The 20,227-nt window shown below is 38.1% G+C and overlaps 1 protein-coding gene across 1 annotated transcript; it reads right to left on the bottom strand.

Annotated features, from left to right (window-relative positions):
- Nucleotides 1-3,591: 3,591 nt before the first annotated feature.
- On the bottom strand, nucleotides 3,592-6,983 carry LOC114149153 (gastrula zinc finger protein XlCGF57.1-like). Its single transcript, XM_028024790.1, has 2 exons — nucleotides 6,738-6,983; nucleotides 3,592-5,562 (listed from the first exon to the last, which is right to left on the bottom strand). The coding sequence occupies exon 2, from the start codon at nucleotides 5,324-5,326 to the stop codon at nucleotides 3,863-3,865; it is 1,464 nt and encodes a 487-aa protein (XP_027880591.1). The 5' UTR covers nucleotides 5,327-5,562; nucleotides 6,738-6,983; the 3' UTR covers nucleotides 3,592-3,862.
- Nucleotides 6,984-20,227: the final 13,244 nt, after the last annotated feature.

The raw sequence follows: 20,227 nt of genomic DNA, 5'->3' as shown, positions 1-20,227 counted from the left end.
CAGCAGATTTAGGAAACTCAACGGACCCGTTAGACGGAGAGCTGGTAGCACATCTCCCCTCTCAGAAGAGGAAGTACGAGAGTGAGAGAGTAGAGACAGAAAGGAGGGGGGGGTGTTGCGCAACAACAGTATGGGAGGCAGCCAGTGTTTTGTACACATGGTCTGTCAGCCTGTGTTGGACTGGGCCTCACCTCCAGGCTGGTTTAAATATTAAGACTGAGCAGTGGCCCAACATGCATATTTTAATGCAGGCCTGGTGCGAAGTGGGACAAGACTGATCGTTCTACACAACAAATGCTTTTTTTATATATATACACACATATATCCCTTTTTAACTTTTCAGTTTTTTGAGATCTCGAATCCGTTTACCTGAACTCGGTGGGCGTGATTGGCAGAAGCAGGCCCCCGTAAACACACATTCGCTCACGCACACAAACGCACGCAAAGAAAAATACACACAGATGGTGGCGTAAGAGACAATATGCTTTCGCTGGCTCTCTCCGCGACCGTTAATAAAACATGTAGTTGCTGAGACATTATTTCTAGGCGAGCCCATCTCCAGACTATGGACGCCCGTTTCCGCCACTCTGTTAAAAAAAAATAAAAATAAATTATCTCATTATAATGAGATAGTACCTCAAAATAATGAGATAGTAACTCAAAATAATGAGATACTATCTCATTATGAGATACTATCTCAAAATAATGAGATACTATCTCAAAATAATGAGATAGTAACTCAAAATAATGAGATAGTAACTCAAAATAATGAGATAGTAACTCAAAATAATGAGATAGTATCTCAAAATAATGAGATACTATCTCAAAATAATGAGATAGTATCTCAAAATAATGAGATAGTAACTCAAAATAATGAGATAGTATCTCAAAATAATGAGATACTATCTCAAAATAATGAGATAGTATCTCAAAATAATGAGATAGTAACTCAAAATAATGAGATAGTATCTCAAAATAATGAGATACTATCTCATTATAATGAGATAATTTTTTTCTTTACAGAGTGGCGGAAACGGGCTTCCATACAAATCAGACTGTTACTCAATGATTACATACTATTAATAAATAACCGTTCATTTTAAATAATCAACACAGATAGTCTGATGAATTTTACTTTTTGAATTATTCCTAAATAAAATCAACTAAATCCAATTTAACTTCAATTCTATTTAATTTTTGAGACTTCTTTTACTTTTTTTAAACGATGCATGCAAAAAAAGAGTATGGCAATTTACAATAGTGCAAATCTACAGAGGGCTTCGCAGAGACAAACTTAGAAATGGGAACACAAAAGCATAAGTGATATAAAATATATTAAATAAAACTACAAGTGGACAATTATTTATTTTTAACATGCATCAATGAGCAATTCCATTAATATTTCAGTCAGGTATCCATGTTTCAATATATTTCAGAGATTCCCAATACCATTGGAATTCAGATGTTTAAAATAATTAAAAACTGGGGATTATCTTAGCTCTCTTTGTTTATGAATACACATTTTTACCAGACAAAATATTAATTACAACACAGTTGTAGATTTTTGTTATTCAATAATACTCCAATTATTCAGCTTAAATGACAGTTTTTTTTCTGTCACCAAATTCGCAGAATATTTCATTTTTCCTGCTGATTCTACTCATTACATTTCAGTAACTGTTCTCCAATTGAACTCATATTTCTGCAAATTTCAGCAAGAGCATTCAATGAATGCAACATGTGCCCTTTTGACATACAGTTAAGAAGCTACTTGTTAAAGACACTTCCATTTTTATAGAAAATGCAATTGTTCTTTTTACGTTCTAAGACTTTAAACATATACTGTATCTATAACAGAATCTTTAAATGAAGACAGCATCAGAAATGAGAAAAATTATACAATTAAGATGGGAGACACCAAATTATTGAAGACAATAATCACACATTCTTTGTACAATCAAGAATAATAAATGCATGAAAATAGTTTACAGATGGTATTACATTTCCTGTAATGGACAAAGGTATCTTAATGCATCTGAAAAGCTTGTAGACAGCTAAAAATAAGACTGGTTAATATAATTTGAAACAAATGACAGCATCGGTTTCAATCTCATTTTGCTTTTAAGACAAATCTGTCAACACTTCCGACCCCCTCCCCTCATCCTTTACCCCCCCTAATTATTCATATTCATATTCATAACCTGTCATATTGAAGTTTGACAAGAGGCTGTACCTACTGTACATGTTGGTTCCACAGCTTCCCCTGAAAATATGGATAAAATCAATCATTACAGAGTAAAAGTAATTTGAAGAGGGAGAAGCATATAAACAAGTCAAGTCAATGACGAGTCAATGACATAATGCAATCTGCATTTTTAACTCGGATAACTTAACTTTTTTTTGTGACTTGTATTATACATTTAAATTGCTGCACTATATAATAAGTAGAATAGAAATGAATTTTTTTTGGTAAATTGTCTTGAGATTACCTATTGTAAATTAGTGTTATACAAATCAACTGAATTGCATTTAGAAATGTGACTGGACTTAAGAGAAATTATACAGTGTTTTATAGGTTGATGAAAGCAAAGATTGGTATTTTTTTCTGCAGAGCCATCCTCTCAGCAGCAGTGCAGCTGCTGTGCCACAAGTGATGCAGACAGAGAATGCTCTCCACCGCACAGCGATAATAGCTGCTAACCTTAACAGGTTCATTTACTGTTACCCAACATGATGTAGCATTTAAGGTAACATTAGCTTTTGTTTAATTGGGACAAAAAAGCTAAGCTAAACTTACTCAATGGATTGAGTTAATGTTATGCTAACATACCGCAACATGGCAACCAAAGAATTTAAGCTAACATTAGATTATTTTTTTTTAACTAAAACCTAAACCACCCGTATTTAATGGGTTAAGTCGTGTTAACCAACACGCTAGCGTAAGCCATCATAATAATAATATTTAAGCTAACAGCTTTCTTTTTGACTAATGTTAGCTTATGCACTCTTGTTACTGCAGTATGGGTTAAAAGTTGTTACTCTCTTTAATACTGAAATACTTCAATATATATTATACTTTACCTTTGAAAGCATGATCATGCACTTAAACTCAAATATTTATGCAAATTACAGCAGTAGCGTTCAGCACTCACTACATTTTCAAAGGAAATGCAAGTGATCAAGTGACTTTGTAAGGAATTAATCAAACATATATCTATGTGTAGAGATTAAATTAGTTTCAACTTTAAGAAAAGATAGTGATCTTTAATAGAAAACAGTCACAGCAGAAAATAGAAAAATTATACAACTACGACAAGCTACACACCAAATTATTGGAGAGAATAATCACACATACTTTGTACAATCAAGCACAATCAATGAAGGAAAATATGTATATTGCATTTTCTAAGCAAAAGGCCATATTAATTTATTTGAAAAGCTTTTATATAAACTGGTTAATATAATTTGAAACAAATAACAGCATCAGTTTCAGTCTAGTTTTGCTTTAAAGACAAACCTATCAAAGATTTTTTTTTAATACAGTAAATTTCAAAGTGCAAAACAATTACCGTAATGAAAATCTACAAAGAGTGCACAACACCACATTTTATTTTGGATTAAAAATGTATTAAAGTAAACCTCATTCACCCCACTCATTCTTTCCATACAGAATAATGCAAATCAATACTTCAAATTCATATTGTACATCTCTAAGTATCCAAATGCCAAGATCCAAATTATCACATTTAACAAATTAGAAACTTAAACCATTTTCCCACTTTATAAACAAGAAAGCCCTCCAGTTTTCATCTAAATGACTTTTATAATGAACCTCAACATAGGACAAATATGGAAAATAGTTCTACAGCTTTTCACCAGTGTGAATCATCATGTGCTGAGTTAAATTCAGCTTTCGAATAAAACTTTGTCCACAGTTCCCACATAGAAACGGCTTTTCACCAGTGTGAATCATCATGTGCTGAGTTAAATTCAGCTTTCGACTAAAACTTTGTCCACAGTTCCCACATGAAAAAGGCTTTTCACCAGTGTGAATCATCATGTGCTGAGTTAAATTCTGTTTTTGACTAAAACTTTTTCCACAGTTCCCACATGAAAACGGCTTTTCACCAGTGTGAATCATCATGTGCTGAGTTAAATTCTGTTTTTGACTAAAACTTTTTCCACAGTTCCCACATGAAAACGGCTTTTCACCAGTGTGAATCATCATGTGCCGAGTTAAATTCTGTTTTCGACTAAAACTTTGTCCACAGTTCCCACATGAAAACGGCTTTTCACCAGTGTGAATCATCATGTGCCGAGTTAAATTCTGTTTTCGACTAAAACTTTTTCCACAGTTCCCACATGAAAACGGCTTTTCACCGGTGTGAATCATCATGTGCCGAGTTAAATTCTGTTTTCGACTAAAACTTTGTCCACAGTTCCCACATGAAAACAGCTTTTCACCAGTGTGAATCATCATGTGCCGAGTTAAATTCTGTTTTCGACTAAAACTTTTTCCACAGTTCCCACATGAAAACGGCTTTTCACCGGTGTGAATCATCATGTGCCGAGTTAAATTCTGTTTTCGACTAAAACTTTGTCCACAGTTCCCACATGAAAACGGCTTTTCACCAGTGTGAATCATCATGTGCTGAGTTAAATTCTGTTTATGACTAAAACTTTGTCCACAGTTCCCACATGAAAACGGCTTTTCACCGGTGTGAATCATCATGTGCTGAGTTAAATTCTGTTTATGACTAAAACTTTGTCCACAGTTCCCACATGAAAACGGCTTTTCACCGGTGTGAATCATCATGTGCTGAGTTAAATTCTGTTTATGACTAAAACTTTGTCCACAGTTCCCACATGAAAACGGCTTTTCACCGGTGTGAATCATCATGTGCCGAGTTAAATTATGCTTTTGACTAAAACTTTTTCCACAGTTCCCACATGAAAACGGCTTTTCACCGGTGTGAATCATCATGTGCCGAGTTAAATCCTGTTTTTGACAAAAACTTTTTCCACAGTTCCCACATGAAAACGGCTTTTCACCGGTGTGAATCATCATGTGCTGAGTTAAATTCTGTTTATGACTAAAACTTTTTCCACAGTTCACACATGGAAACGGCTTTTCACCAGTGTGAATTCTAATATGATCATTGAGAGCATATTTGGCAGTGAAACGTTTTTCACAGATGACACATGAGAAAGGTTTGCTTCTTTCCTGATTTTTCTTCTCAGCTTCAGCAGCTTCCTGGAAGTTGACTTGGTTCCCGTTTGGTTCTGATTCAGTGTGGTGTGTTTGCTCATAAACAGTAGCCCCCATGAAGGTATCAGTCTCCTGTTTTGATGCAACCTGTTCTTCACTCTGACTGCAGTAAACTTCTTTCTCTTCCACTTTTTTCTGCTGATGTTTTAGATCCTCCTGCTCTTCTTTTCTCTGTTGATCATCTGGCTCTTCCTGTTCTTGTTTCCCCTGCAGAGGTTCTAACTCCTCCTGGTCCAGAGTGGAGCTCCTCTCCAGGTCACATAGCTTCTTCTAAACGTTATGTCGTTGGCAATCTAGAGAAGAAAACAGAAAAAAAGAGGAATTGTTAACTTTATTTATTGAAGTAAATGAGAGAAGACTTTAATTTAATCCCAAATTTGTAATTGGAAATTTTTAATTAAGTGCAAGTTATAATTATTTCTGTTATTTAGGAATTATTACATTTTATGTTGGTTATGTTAGTTAAATGTCAGTTTTATATTCAGGATTTATTGTTGCCAGTGGGAAATTACGTAAACTAATTTACACTAATCTAATCTATTTATACATACAATAGATTAAATTGTATGTATAAATAGATACATACCTTTTAAAGATACTGAAGACCTTTAAAAGATCTTCAGTAGAAGACCTTTTAAAGAACATATGTACAAGATATTTTACTTATAGTTGATTATTAAAGTATTTTATGGACCTTACCTAGCTCCGCCCACAACCCACCCACGTGACCGCAAGTCTCACAAACAAAGCCTCACAGCGTGTTGTTTCTACGTAAACATGACTGGATTAGTGCATCATTTCTACCGGATTTTCACAATATATCAGCTACTACATGGACAGAGGAACTAACAAGTTCATGTCATCATCTGGGAGGAGGTTACTGGTTTCTCAGTCACAAACTGGTTGCAAACCTGAGGCCAGCAGGTGTCAGTCAGTTATGGTAGATCTGACATTTGGTTTGATGACGTCAATATGAGAATCTGCAGACTGATAGGAGGAACCAAAGAGCTCTGTAAAGGTAAAGGCAAATCTTCTGAAGTTGGGATATAATTAATTTAATTTCACATAATTACCGCGGTAGAAGCCATTTGTTTGTTAAAATTTAATGAAATGTATTTGTTCTATTTGATGTTTGTTGTGAATGACGTAAACTCACAAAGGAACGAGGTAATTAGTCCAACGTTTAGAAACTACAGCGGCTGTAATGCGCCACAGCAAAGGTAAACAAAGGTAAAATAACCCGAACAGGTGATCAACTCAAAACCACTCCTACCTTTTTACTCTCTCTCTCTCTGTGTAGTTTAATCACACCTGTTACCGTGGCAACCGCCTGCGCCCCGAAACATAACATTCAGTCCGTTACGATATCAAGTTTCCAGGCTTGATATTTATTTTCCGAAAGTTAGAAAAAACGTCTGGCCACAATCGTTGCCGGCGAGACGGAACAACAAACGTTGGTGTTTCCTACCTATTCGGTGTAAGATGATCTGGGGAGTCCGGGAAAAAGCCAGCAGTCTGCGCTGATCGTCCATCTCTTCCTCCGACTCGACGGTTACTTCGTTAAACTCTGTGAATGTTTCTTCTGCAGCACTTAACCACTTGTTCATGAACTTGTGCTGGACCGAAGACATTTTTAAACATTCACACGTTAAACAAAACAGACCATGTGCCCTCCGTCTTCATCCTCTACAACGGCTTCTTCTTCTTCTTCTTCGATTTTTTTTGGCGGTTGGCAAATCTATGGAAGCCCGTTTCCGCCACTCTGTTAAAAAAAATTATCTCATTATTTTGAGATACTATCTCATTATTTTGAGATACTATCTCATTATAATGAGATAATTTATTTTTATTTTTTTTAACAGAGTGGCGGAAACGGGCTTCCATACCAAACAAAGCTAATAATAATCCAGATATGAATTTTATCCGCATCGTGTTCTGTTTCATCATTTGTGTTCCCTGAATGGGTCGTGTGGAAGTTCGTACCCTCCCAGCCCCCCAAGGGGGCGGAAGCAACCCTTGGGACGTTCACTTTCTTATTAATTGAATTTTAAAGTGACCTTGCAGTGATATTGATCTGCATTTGATGAAACCCACAGTGACACACACCAAGAGAGACACATCAATCCTGCCTTATGCATCCTTCACAAGCTCAAGGTTAGCGTGTAGTACCAAAGTAAGCAGCGAGTCAGAGTGCTTCCTTGTGTGGAATATTTGTCAGAGTTGTGCGATGGCTGAAGTTCAGGAGTTGTGCTGAACCAGCCAATAACAGGGAAGGAGGGAGGAGGTACGTCCAAAGTGCTCGGCAAAGCCTGATTGACTTTGTTGTGGACAGGATATGGAATTGAAAGAGAAAGGACGCGGGATTCTCTTTTTATTTTTTTTTCCGGGATTCAAAGTAAAAGCAAAGGAAGAAAGCCAGGCGTGACAAAGGAAGGAGACTGCTTTGACCTATTTTTCCGAGTTTGAATGCTGCTTGCCCTCAAGTCCTCCACTAGCAGCTCCCTCTACTGGCTCAAAATTGGCAGCACAACTAACAATTAGCACCATTAGTGGCTTTTATTCCTCATTGGTTGCAATAAAAGTTTTTTTCTTACAAATTACTTGCCTTGAAGCACACTCATCCATCACTTTCCCTGTTAACAGCAGCTGCCAGTGTGAATTATTGCCTTCAACAGTGAAGCAGATGACAGCAGATTGCAGGGAACAGCTCAGAGCTGTACCTACATGACCAGTCGGGCTTAGAGATTTTTTTTTTTTTTTTCTTCCCTGCTCGTTTCAACCTCAGTGCCAGGATTATGTCGGATCACATGCGACAGCATACGGGGCAAGTTTGGTGCATGTTTCAGCGTCACGCCCACGGGTTGCGAGAACGAGGCAGCGACTGCGTGTGTCCATGCGTGGGAGTGTGCCCGGCTGTCTGCATGGGAGTGTGAGGGCAAGGAAGGTGGGGGAGGGGGGCTGGGAAACCAAAAAAAAAAAAAAAAAAATACGTGGCAGGCGATTCTGTTTCTAATTGTGATGTTTTTTTCAAATCCGTCCCTTTTGGTTTGCCACCTGTTTCGAGATGTGAGGGTCTAATCATGTCTTGTGTTTATTCTTTTCTCATAAAGACAAAATATGTTGCACTAATGTACACTAGACCCCAGAACAAGGAGGCAATATATATATGTTTGCATTCCTGGATTTGTTGTGTTGTTTGATAGGCTACCATGCTTTGCAAATGCATTCACTCTCTTTTGACATCTTCACATGTAGTCGCATTACTACAAACTTCAATGTACCTTATTGAGGATTTTATGTAATAAGCCAACACAAAGTAAAGCCATGCAAAGTGGAGGCTTTACTAAAATAGAAACATGACATATATACATAGAAAAATCTTAAAAGTGTGGTGTGTATTTGAGTTCAGACAACATTTTCTTGTCATGGCCTCGTATTGTTTTTTGCATGAATGATGCTTTCTTTGCTTTGATACGAGGGAGGCATGTCACTGCTGGCGTTTTAAGACACCTCTCATAACGTTATTTCATGAAGTAAACAATTGTGGATTAATTTATCGAAAGTCTTTTTTTGTGTGTGATTGCAATAACAGCTGCAGGCCTTTTGGGTCATGTCAAGCTTTCCAGAAACTAAATGTTTGCATCTTTGCTACAAAACTCAAATTGTGTCGGACTGGATGGGGAACATCTGTGAACATCTATCTTCAAATCTTGGCAATAATTCTCAACTGGATTTAGTTCTGGATTGCTCGCTGGATATTGTCAGGATCTGTTCCGTATCTGTGTTTATTTTGAGTTTCTGTGTCTCTTAGTCTCCGTATTGTATTGTCTCCCCTTGATTGTTCCCGGGTGTTTCTTGTCTCCTTGATTACCCTCTGTGTATTTAACCCCACCTGTGTTCTTTGTTCCTCGTCGTGTTTGTCTAGTCTGCTTGTGTCCCCAGTTGTGAGCATTTGCTCTGCGCTCCTTTTGTGCTACCTGGTCTTTTGGACTTTGAGTTTCATTAAACCATCTTATTTACCTCTACCTGGGTCTGCTGCCTCTGCCTCACCACCAAATCATGACAGATATTCTGGATGAATACGCTTCAATCTCAGTCACCCCATTGCAGCGTTTGTCGTAGCTTCCAGCCCAGTCTCAAATCTTAGGCTAATTCCTGCGGGATTTCTTTCAGGATTGCCCTAATTGTTGGTTGATCCAACTCTGGCTTACCTCCTGTTTCTGCTGAAGAAAAGCATCTCTGCAGCATGCTGCGGCCGCCAAGGTGCGACAAAGGAGATGATGTGGTGTTCAGGAGTTTGTGTTACTTTCTGATGGAAGAGTGGTAGTTGTGCCTCGCTATTTTCATTTCCAAAAGATGCGACATGATTTACAACCTGTCCCTGCTTTAAGCTTCCCATCTTTCCCTAACGTGTCTGCTGAGTTCCTTTGTCTTCATGATTCTGTTTCTTCACTAATTATCTCTAACAAGTCTCCAAGGCCTACACAGAACTGCTTTATTTATACTGCAAATACTGTAAATTGCACACAAGTGGTCAAGTGGATTTTCTAAGCAGATGGCTTCAGAAGGCAATTGGTTTAACTGGGTTCTATTTAGGAGTACCAATATAATTGGACAAAATTTAAATCTAGATGTATTTCAAGAAATAAATATAAAAGTTCACCACATGTTTTGAGATTTTAATTTGCGAAATGTTCGCTGGAGATAGACACCAGCACCCCTCCCGACCCCACTCGGGACAAGGGTGTTAGAAAATAGATGGATGGATTAGAAAATAGAAAAATTTGCAAATAGATTTTACATCAATGGGTAATTTTCCTTTCACTTCACAGCTCTGGACTACTTTGAGTTGATCTATCATAGTTGTAATGTGACAGCATCTAAAATCCCCGGGGTGTGAATGCATTGAGCAGACGCAGCAGCAGGTCAGATTCGGAGGCAGCAGTCAACCGCAAGTCTCAACTTTCTGCTTCTTGACATTTGCAGAGACAGAAAATTGTTAGAGAGCCTCCAATCATTTCTGACATTCATCATGGAACTCGGTTCTGCTGATTGTGTGCTTCGCTGCCAAATGCAAGGGTTAATAGCCATTGATTGCCGGCCGTTAATCACCGTCGCTCGCGGTTACATGGCGGAGGCTTATTGATTCCCCATTGATCAGCGAGGGCTCCACCACTTCCAGCACTTTGCCCGTGAGCTCACTGTCATTTAGCACTTTGCTGGTGCAATATTGTCTCTATGACACCCCAGGCATCTGCTTTGCTCAGTAACTCCCTGGTGTCACATGTCTGCTGCATTACAGAAGCACCAGTCAGCAAAACTCTTATTCGCACAAAAGTGGAGGGAAAAACCAACAAAGTGGAGTTAATGGACCTGAGCTGGGCTGTGGCCTTCAGGGTCACCTTTGCTGGCTCGTCGAGGTAGTACGTAAAGTCTTTGTTTTTATTTTTTATTTATTTTTTTTGACTTCTCAAAATTCAGCTCTCTGTCCAAGCGGGGTGTGGTGTGAATTAAGAATAGAAGTTTACTGTCACCTCCCTCCTTTCCTTGTTCTCTCAACTCTCCATCTCTTTCTTATTGGTGTGGCTCGCTCTTGCCTCCATTAAAACTCTGTCCAAAGCAACGAGTTTATAGTCAGGGTGCATGTCTCAGAGGGGTGTGTGTGTGTGGGGGGGGGGGTGTGCATGTGTATATCTTGTGCGTTTTATGAGCACAGATTGGATCGTGGGGGTGTGTGTGTGTGACTAGTAAGACTTTGAGGTATCCTTTGACAGCTGCGAATTTAATAAGCAAATGTTAAAGGTAGGAGAAGGTGGAGGGGTGCGCGGGGCTGCACTTATGAAATATGAATGACTGTATCTGCATCTTCTTCAGCAGGCCTCGGATCGTCTCTGGTTTGCATTTCCCCAGCTTCTCCCAGAAACGGATGCGCAGTCTTTTTAGCAGGGATGTCGTACCCAATATAAATATATGGTCTTGACTTGAATAAATGAGCTGCAGAGAGTTTTAATAACTTTCATCATGTGTTAGCATAAAGGACCGATTCCCTTTGGTTTGTAACTTTTACACGCATACCACAAAGTTGCACCATGAGGATAAAGTCCAAAATAGTTAAGCTCTTTGCTCAATTTTAGTTTTTTTTAAGGCAATATTAACATTTTTTTTGGCTTCATTTTGATGCAAAGACATATTTTCTGGTGTGTGGTTAATTTGAGAACCATCTGGTACCTCAGAATGGAGGTATTTTATTTTATTGTTTTTGTTGACTGTATTTATTTATTTATTCTTAATGCATTTGTTTTATATTATTTCTTTGTTTTTTCTTCAACACTCTAGAGATGACTGCAAACAGAAACACAACAATCTTACATTATCTCCGGCCAGTTCGTCAAAATCCTTCATAACCTCTGAGGTACCACCTGGAAGTTTTAGGCATAAAACGTTAAATATTTAAGGAAAGCTGCATTAGAACGGTTACAGCATACAAATTCATCTTCAGACGTTCATGCGTTATTTTGAGTTGTTGAGTTTTATTGCACATAATAATAAAGTTTGCATCTTACAGGACACTTTAATGTTATGAAAATGCAATGCAGATTTTTTTTTTAAATCAGTGATGCCAGATCAAATGTTGCCACAATCATATCAGAAGATAAGATTGGAAGAAGCATCAGCGCATACGCAGTAGTTTTACATGCGGAGCTAAAAACTATGTCCAAAATGTTTTGCAGTTATATGTTGCTTCCAGAGGATTCATAGGAATTTTGATGGGTAAGACCGTCAATAAGATCTTTTGCGCTTTTTTGAGTATAGTGTAACTTGAAATTTGTCACCACTTATTGATCTTCTTACATCTAGGTTATGCCTCCTTTGTCAGCGCCAACTAATAAGCTTCTCCTAATTTGAGTACATCAGATGAATGAAAATGAGTGACATACAAAGGAAAGCATGGGATTCGGCGTGAAACTTTTCACTCCAGAGTAGACAAGCATCCCGGCTGGAGTGTTGGCTCCCCAACTTCTGTAAATTTCCAAAATCAAACTGCCTGATTTTGCATTCAGACTGTACCTTATAAGTAACATAAACATATGTAGTAAAAAATATTGCTCCGGATAGAGAAAAAAAATGTCTGCCTGCTTTCTGAAAACGCAATAAAAATTCACACCGACTCAGAAGCCGTTCATTAATTCAGGTCCTTATTTATGTTGTCAGTGAAGGACTGTCCGTTAGGAAAGTTATTCTCCTCTGGCTGGAATGCTCTCTATCTTCAACAAAGCAGGTTACAAACAATGTCATGTGGACTGCTGGATGTCTCTCAAAGCTTTAGCTGTGCAGGAATGCGTAGCCTGAGCTCACAGAAAACAGCCCTGCACACGCTGGAGTGCTATGGCTTTTTTATGCCCATATTACCGGTGTGAGACTGCTAATGAGGGCTGTTGTGTGTGCCTATTACACCATCAGTTTTAGCCTTTAGAGTCTAGCGAGCAAGCAGCTAGTTCTCTGCTACAGTGGGAGTTGTTAGAAAAAAAAGTGTGTGTGTGGGCGTGTGTGTGTGCGTGTAATTAGGGTCGAAAAAGAGCAGTGGAGGGGTTAAACTGAACACCACGACATCTGGGAGAACAGATGAGAGAAAGCTCTTTTCTCTATACAGTGATGCACAGAAGCTGGGTTCTTGTTCTTTCACATTTCATCATTTTGTTAGAGCTGCAGGCCTGGAGGGGGGAGAGGGTCAGGACCCTTCTTTTGGGACAAAAGAGGAAATTTTATCTCAGAGATTAGTGGGGGTGGAATCAATGTGCACCGGAAATGGGGTGGTAGAGACAGAAACTAAAAAAGGTTTCACATCTCATGACCTTGTTTGACTCTGGATGAAATTTTCCCAGAATGTGACAATAAACTACTTTGAATGTTTTGCCACATTTTCTCATCAGAAGCTGACAAAATCTTCACCGCACACTGCTATATCGCAGGATAATTCAAGATTTTTTTTTTTTTTACTCATTAATGTGAGTTCAGTCAAATTTGAGGGAAAATGCCAGACTCGAAAATCCGTTTTCAAGTCTGAATTTTGACCGGGCCGCTCTAACACATGAACACGTCTTAATCTAAATTGGAGCGCTGTAGCTCTCGCTGTGCGATAGGAGTTGTAGCAAAACCTCCAGCCCAGTTCAATTATTTTGCAAACCTCCAACAGGTTTGCAGCCTCTAAATCTGTTCCATCATTCATACCATCGGATGATCAGATTTGTGCATGACGAACAGCAATCCTGTCAACAGACTATCTTGCTGGGGCTGTGAATCTCTGCAGCTCCCCCAGAGAAACCATAAGCTTCTAGGCTGCTTCTCTAATTAATACCCTTTTGAGTTGCGCAAAGTGATCTCCATTTGTTGATGATGGACTTAAGAGAATTCTTTGATATATCCAAAACTTTTCATGTTGTTTTATAACTTTACCATACTTTAAATTCTCTTCACAGCTCTATTTCTTACCTAACTTATGCCTTCCTTGCTTTTTATCGTATGCTTTGTACATAAATGTTCTGTGAAAAACTCTCATGGAGCAGATATATTTAACAAACTGCACACAGGCTGACTCCACCTCTTTTGTACAAACCTTTACTGAGATACACAACAATATATTTAGCAAAAAACAGAGTATCAGAGTGAAGGAAGCAGAGGCAATGTGTGCGCTACACTTTTCAGATTTTTGTCTGTAACATATTGAAAAGGATTCCCCCCTCCTTTTGTGTTGCTTTTTCACATTAAATCCCAATAAAATACATAGAATTTTACAGAGGTAAGATGAATTAAAAAAAAAAAGTTTGAGGGATATCAATCATTTTACATGAGGCTTTTCGATTGACTGAAATATAATCAATCTATATGTCTATCCAAGCAGTATTTCAGTGAATAATGTTATTACAGAGTGATCCAAGTATTTCCGTTTGAGACTGGTTCACATTTCCAAAACTATATTCTAAAGCTCAGGCACTTTGCTAAGTTACTTTGAACTATAGAGCAACCTGCCACCTACCCAAGAAATATTCTCGTGGATCAGTGTTTCTGCTCCTCTGAAGTTTTCCGGCACCACTGCAGAGAGAAGCTTCTCTCGGTCTGCAGCTGCACTTTTCAATAAATATTCAGAGCGTAAAAGATTTTTCTCAGTCAAACCGAGACGTTACCACAGGAACAACGAAGCCTCTTGCAGGATCCTTGGTGTATGCAGTGTTGGTGTTTACAGCTACGAAGCAGAGTTCAAGTTTACCTTTTTCTGCAGGAACTCTTCTTTTTTTTTTTTTTTTAGAAAAAGTTGAACACATCTGGAAGGAGCTGAGGTAGCAAGAGGGAATCAGACACAGAAGCAGTATGATGAGTTTTTGTTGTTTTTTTCCATCTGTGTGGAATTAAAAACCTTATCCACATCAAATCAGAATCAAAATGTGAACAGCTGAAAAACGCATTAAGGAAAAAGTCTTGATCTTCTTTTACCGTCCAACCTCAGATCCAATTGCTATTCACTGGTTTTTCATCACTACCGCATGTTTGGTTGCCATTTTGTGGTAGTCAAAATGGCAACCATTGGGTACCTCCTTCACAACTAGAAGCAGGCGTGGTCCTGCTTGACTTCCTGTTTTGTTTTCAAAACTTAACATTTCTCAGATATTCTTGTGTTTCCACGAAGACCTAGGATAGTTTTCAGTGACTTAGTGACCCCAAAATGTTAAACAAGGTGTGGAGGTAGTAGAAGAAAAATTAGGTAACTAAAACGCTTCACTTCCCATACATTTTAGTTTTATTGATTAGGGCTTCAAATCGAATGGTAACACTCAATCTCTAATCATAGTTTGACAAAAGGGACTTGAACTTTTTTTAATAATATGCCTTACATTTTTTTGGACTTTGCTTATTCCATGAATTCTCCACTTACTGAACCTGCTCATTTGTTTTGTCCCTTCTTGAAGAAAGATTTAAAATGGGTCAATGACAAGTGATTTTTGATTATTTTGCTTTATTTTTCCACTGACCCTATAAGTTCTCTTTAGCCAAACCAGTCTCATCTGATGGACAACTTAACGCTGCAGTGGCATTGTGGGTGGTATGCCCTCCGGTTAATCTCTGCTTTCGTCGCCATATTTACCCAGTTCATCTTGTTCCCCTTGGAGAATTTTCTCAGAGGTGCTAAAAGCGGCCGTGGTTTTGACAGTTTGCACTTCCGCTGTGAAAAAAATAAATAAATAAAATCCTGTCTTAAATTCATTACGTTTGTCCCTCGGCAGCTTAAACCTGTTCAAGGTTTTTAAATCTTGAATAGGATGGGAACCGTTCAGCCTTTGAAAAGCTGATTGCTCTTTTGTTTTTCATCAACTTAAAAACGAGCGATATTACCACAGGCGCAGTCATCAGTTCAGTGCACCAGACTGCAATAGACTGCAAATACATATTCAAGTACTACATATTTTTATACTGTGGAATAATGATAAACATTCTGATACATTTTATCCTTTTATGTCTGAGTCAGTTAAAGGAAATTCATCATTCTGTTACCTTTTACAACCTGCAACATTACTGACTTATTCATAAGCAATTCCTTCGGTCAGATGTTCTCAACATCTTTGAGGAATACCTTCTTCAAGGTCTGGATTTAAACCATAATAGGCCAGTCCGTCGAGGCTTTTTTTATTTATTTATTTATTGCACCTCCAAAACAGGTGCAAATTGCTCATATCTACAAAATGGATGGCTAATATTGCTCCTGTCTTTATTTAATGCAGTTTGCTTTGTGAATTTGATTCACAACATAAGAAATGGTAGAGGCAAAGCAATTCAAAACACGTGTTTTGTGAATTACCCCAGAGTTTTTAAAATAAAATTTCCAATTTTAGCCAGTAATTTCTGAAAAAAGAAATTGTGTTTTTTTTCTACCCAAAAACTCTCTGCTTTTTAAGACTTCAGTGTTGATGTGGACAGAGCACCAATTTAATTTAGGAAAGTCATTGCTTTATGCTTTTACAAAGTGCTAATGTAAATCAATGGCCATAAAAGGACAAGAACTAGATACTCTGAAAAGGTTTGTTCAGTCACTTTACAGTTTCTACACAGAAAAATTAAGGCAACGCGAGAAAAAAACGTCAAAAAAAGGAAAATTAGTGGTTCTAGATTAATATGGATTCCTGGGATTTTTAATAAACCCTCCAAGGATAACCATAGATGGAAGAATAGATATAACATTTTGTTTTTTGCTTTTGTTATTATATCCTGTACAGCTGCAGCAGAGGACCTGTAAAATACAGATATCAAGTCAAGCTGATCTGGTCCAGACAAAAAGAAACCTAAAAGCACAGTACCAAGCTTCAAGAGCACTCGATGTACAAAAGATCCTGAAAATACTTCACGTAAAAAGACAACAACCAAATAATTACATAGTCATAATAATTCACTTTCATTCACACCTGTAGATTTTAAATGTAAATTATTAGACTAAACAACGCAATGGCGCAAAGTTCATAAAAAAAACAAACTTTGAGCAGTTTGTGGTGAAACATTAGTTCGTCGGTGCTCCATGACACTGTTTGAGTGTTTTATATTTTTGGACCCTTTCAAAGCCAGCTCTGGATGTGGGTGGAAGGCTCTTGATCTTCCCTTGTTCATATTAAATAAGTCAGATACCAGCCCCCACCTCCTAAACCTTGACTCGCAGTTACACTGGGGGCTTATTGGATGTGAGTATGAGCTTGTGTGTAGCTTTCCTTTCAGCTCAGGCCAGTGAGTTTGAATCCTTTTGAACAGGCAGTAACATGAGGCAGCTATGACAGCCCGGACGACCCTTGATCACTGTTAATTACCTAAGTGGACGTGAAGCTCCCAAACCGCCGGAGCAATGCTGCTAGTAGGATTTGTCAGGGGATGGTGTGCATATGAGTTTTCAAACCTGGTGCGGGGGGAAATGTTGTGTGAGTGCATTCAAACATTTGGGCTCCTCTTTGTGTTGCCGCCATCGTGGCCGTGTGACTTTGTGCCCTTCAAAGTGAGAGGCGAAGCTCACCGGAAGACAATCATGTTCTTAAACGGTGTTCAAAAGCAAACTAGGGTTTGTCAAACTTGTCAAACATGAAGACACACAAAGCTCTTGAGCAGCATGTCTTTAATGAGGCAGAGGGCATTTAAGATTTATGAAAGGAGTTTTAAAACCCGACTACAATGGACTGTCATTACACTTGAAATCAAAATAGTTACATCATCTTTCAGGAAATGATCTGCGCAAGGATTACGAGGCTGACGCTCCGAATTCTCAGGTGATTAAAAGAGAAGAACAAGACGGGGTGCTATATCAGTTTTAGTCCTGCTCGGGACTATTAATACATTTTCAGATCTTGCAACATGAAAAGGAAACTTAAAAGAAACCATACAAAAAAGAAAAAAGTTACTGCTTTAAACTTTAAGCTTGTCCTCTGTCCCTCATTTACATTACGAGTCAATGTGGGGAGCTAGTGAGTCGCAGCGGCCTATTCTGTGATGCATCCTGCTGAAAACCTTTGCTGCGGACGCAGATGGTCAAAGTGTCCTTGGTTGTATCGACTGGATTATGACACAGCTCTGATAGACAGCAGATGTAATCCCACTGTTTCCCATGGGGGGAGCGAACTTGTCAATATCCACTAATGGCCTGTTTTACACTTAAAATCAGCCGACCACAAATTCATACATTAAGTTTGCACTAAATAACAAGAAGAAAAACATAAAACGGCAAAATACACTCAGCAGCCAATGACTGAAGTGTTTGTAGTGGGGCAGAAAGAAAATGTAGGAGACTAAACACGGTTTTGGATGCCAGAGGGGGTCACAGTGTTTCAAAAACTGCTGATCTGCTAGAATTGGGAGTAAATAAAACACAAACATGCTAACATGAACATGAACTGATTTCTGGTTGTTCAAAATTGAGTGAAAACTCAGTTTCAGTCTCTGATGATCAGGACCTGAAGGGACGACAAGACGACTAGCATAATAGCCGAGTTGGAAATGTGGAATAGTGAAAACCGATTACCATTAGCAATGTGGAATCAGTGCATTAATAGTAATTTCTATGTGTATAACATGAGCACATCCTTGTTTGTGATAAGTTCCTTATTGTTTCATCTTGTTGTTTTCTATTTCTCAACTCAACATGGAAAACTTGAACTTAACCAAATGATTTCCAGCACACTTAAGACAATTTATTTGAATGTAAAACTTAAAAAATACAAAGCGGATCTCCTTAGAACACAGGATTAATTCACTAACCAATCTCTTGTAATGCCATCAAGAGCAAAATGTCACTTTTTTCTTATTCTTCTGTAGTGTGGATAGGGACTAATTTGTTTAGGCTGCAATTTACATAAATACAGAGAAACATGGGCAGGAATTTCCTAAATACTTGCCTAATGCCTCATCTAAATATGGGCAAACTGCAACAGGGTAGAGACGCTGCTTGCTTAGGAGAACTATTTTTGAGGCACATTTGCCTTTGTACCTATTTTTGTAAATTGGGAGCCCTTGCAAACTTGAGTTTGCAAACATTTAGCACCTGTTACTAGTGGTGTTGCATCTGACCTCAACTTTCTGTCCAAGATATGTGCTTTAGTATTACAAATAATAATAATTGGTCTTGTTTGTCTACTCAGGGGGTGATCTGTATGCTGATCTGAAAACAAGCAGCCTTTAAGTAAATAACAAAATAAATTCCAAAATGGCATTTTAATCAGCCAATTATATTTAGATTTGCAGTCAATGGGTGTTCACCAGTCCAAGGCATTGTAACTAGCATAGTGACAATTTTTCTTTTTCAGACATGACTTTTGAATATGTCAAAATGTCATAAGTGACATACAAACCGGACATGGATTGTTATGTTTAGAGCTAACCATAAAAAGATATGCACCTCCTGAAAAAAAACCCCAGAAAAAACATTTACATTACTTTGTTTTTTAGTTCTGCTAAAATCCATTCTGCCAAGTGTATTTAATAAAGTGGCCTGTGAGTAAACCATAGTGTGATTCCACACAAATTACCATTTCCATTTGGTTTGTTCATAACATGTCCAACTTGTGTTCAAAGAAGAAAAAAAATAGTCTGAGCTGTCACTCTCCTCACCAAATAACAGTCATTTGACATCTGGGACGCTGTTGTCACTTTTCCTAAGCAAATACATTCTCTCATAAAGTGCCAGAAGAAAAAGAAAAAAGAACGTGAAGACCTTTAACTATACTCTGTGTTGAGGAAAGTACACAGAAATGGTCTGTGACAACTGCATCTGCAAGGATGACTCTGAAGGAAATTCTGTAAAAAAAAAAAAAATAAGGCTTGGCCGTGACGCACTCCATTTGTTATTTAGATCTAGTGATATAAGCCTACTAACTAAAAATAAACAAATCATTGATGAGACATAATATAAGCCAATTAATATGTCGTGACTGCTAACTGCTGGAAGAACATGTAGATTTCATTTTTAGACCCATGCCTGTTGTTAGAGATTTTTTAGTATTATCATTTTATTTTCTTACTCTAGTTCACATTAAGTCTATAGATCTTTGTGATTTTCTGTTTAAAGTGTTCTCTTCTTTAAATGACCTGGAGGTCACTACTGTCTGTCCAACTTTACGAGAAATAGATAACACTGAGTTTCTCAGACTTTAAACCCTTTTGCAAGAACACCTCCTAATTTAGTAAACACCTGTGAGCAGTCGTATTTTGTTTTCTTGACAGTATTGACCGAGATTTGAACCGGGCTCAGACCTTTGATCAGATATCACATCTGGACCTGGGTTGTTAGATGTTTGGGTTAGAAGCTTTACGACCTCTGTTGTTTTTCCTGACTGCCCCCTTGCCTGTCCTTCTTTGACAATAAAAACAGGAGCCGTTGTAAGGGCAGCCCAGAATGCTCTGTGGATTCTTCGGAGGAAGAGTTCTCAGAGCCTTCCCTTT

Source organism: Xiphophorus couchianus, chromosome 8, assembly GCF_001444195.1.
Source record: "Xiphophorus couchianus chromosome 8, X_couchianus-1.0, whole genome shotgun sequence".
In the NCBI taxonomy this organism is placed as follows: domain Eukaryota; kingdom Metazoa; phylum Chordata; class Actinopteri; order Cyprinodontiformes; family Poeciliidae; genus Xiphophorus; species Xiphophorus couchianus.
Note: the sequence above shows the minus strand (reverse complement) of the source record. Positions and strands in the feature narration are given on the sequence as shown.

Bases quoted from the DNA above. Each gene is read 5' to 3' on its own strand.
- LOC114149153 (XM_028024790.1), bottom strand. From the start codon at position 5,326: ATGGGGGCTACTGTTTATGAGCAAACACACCACACTGAATCAGAACCA.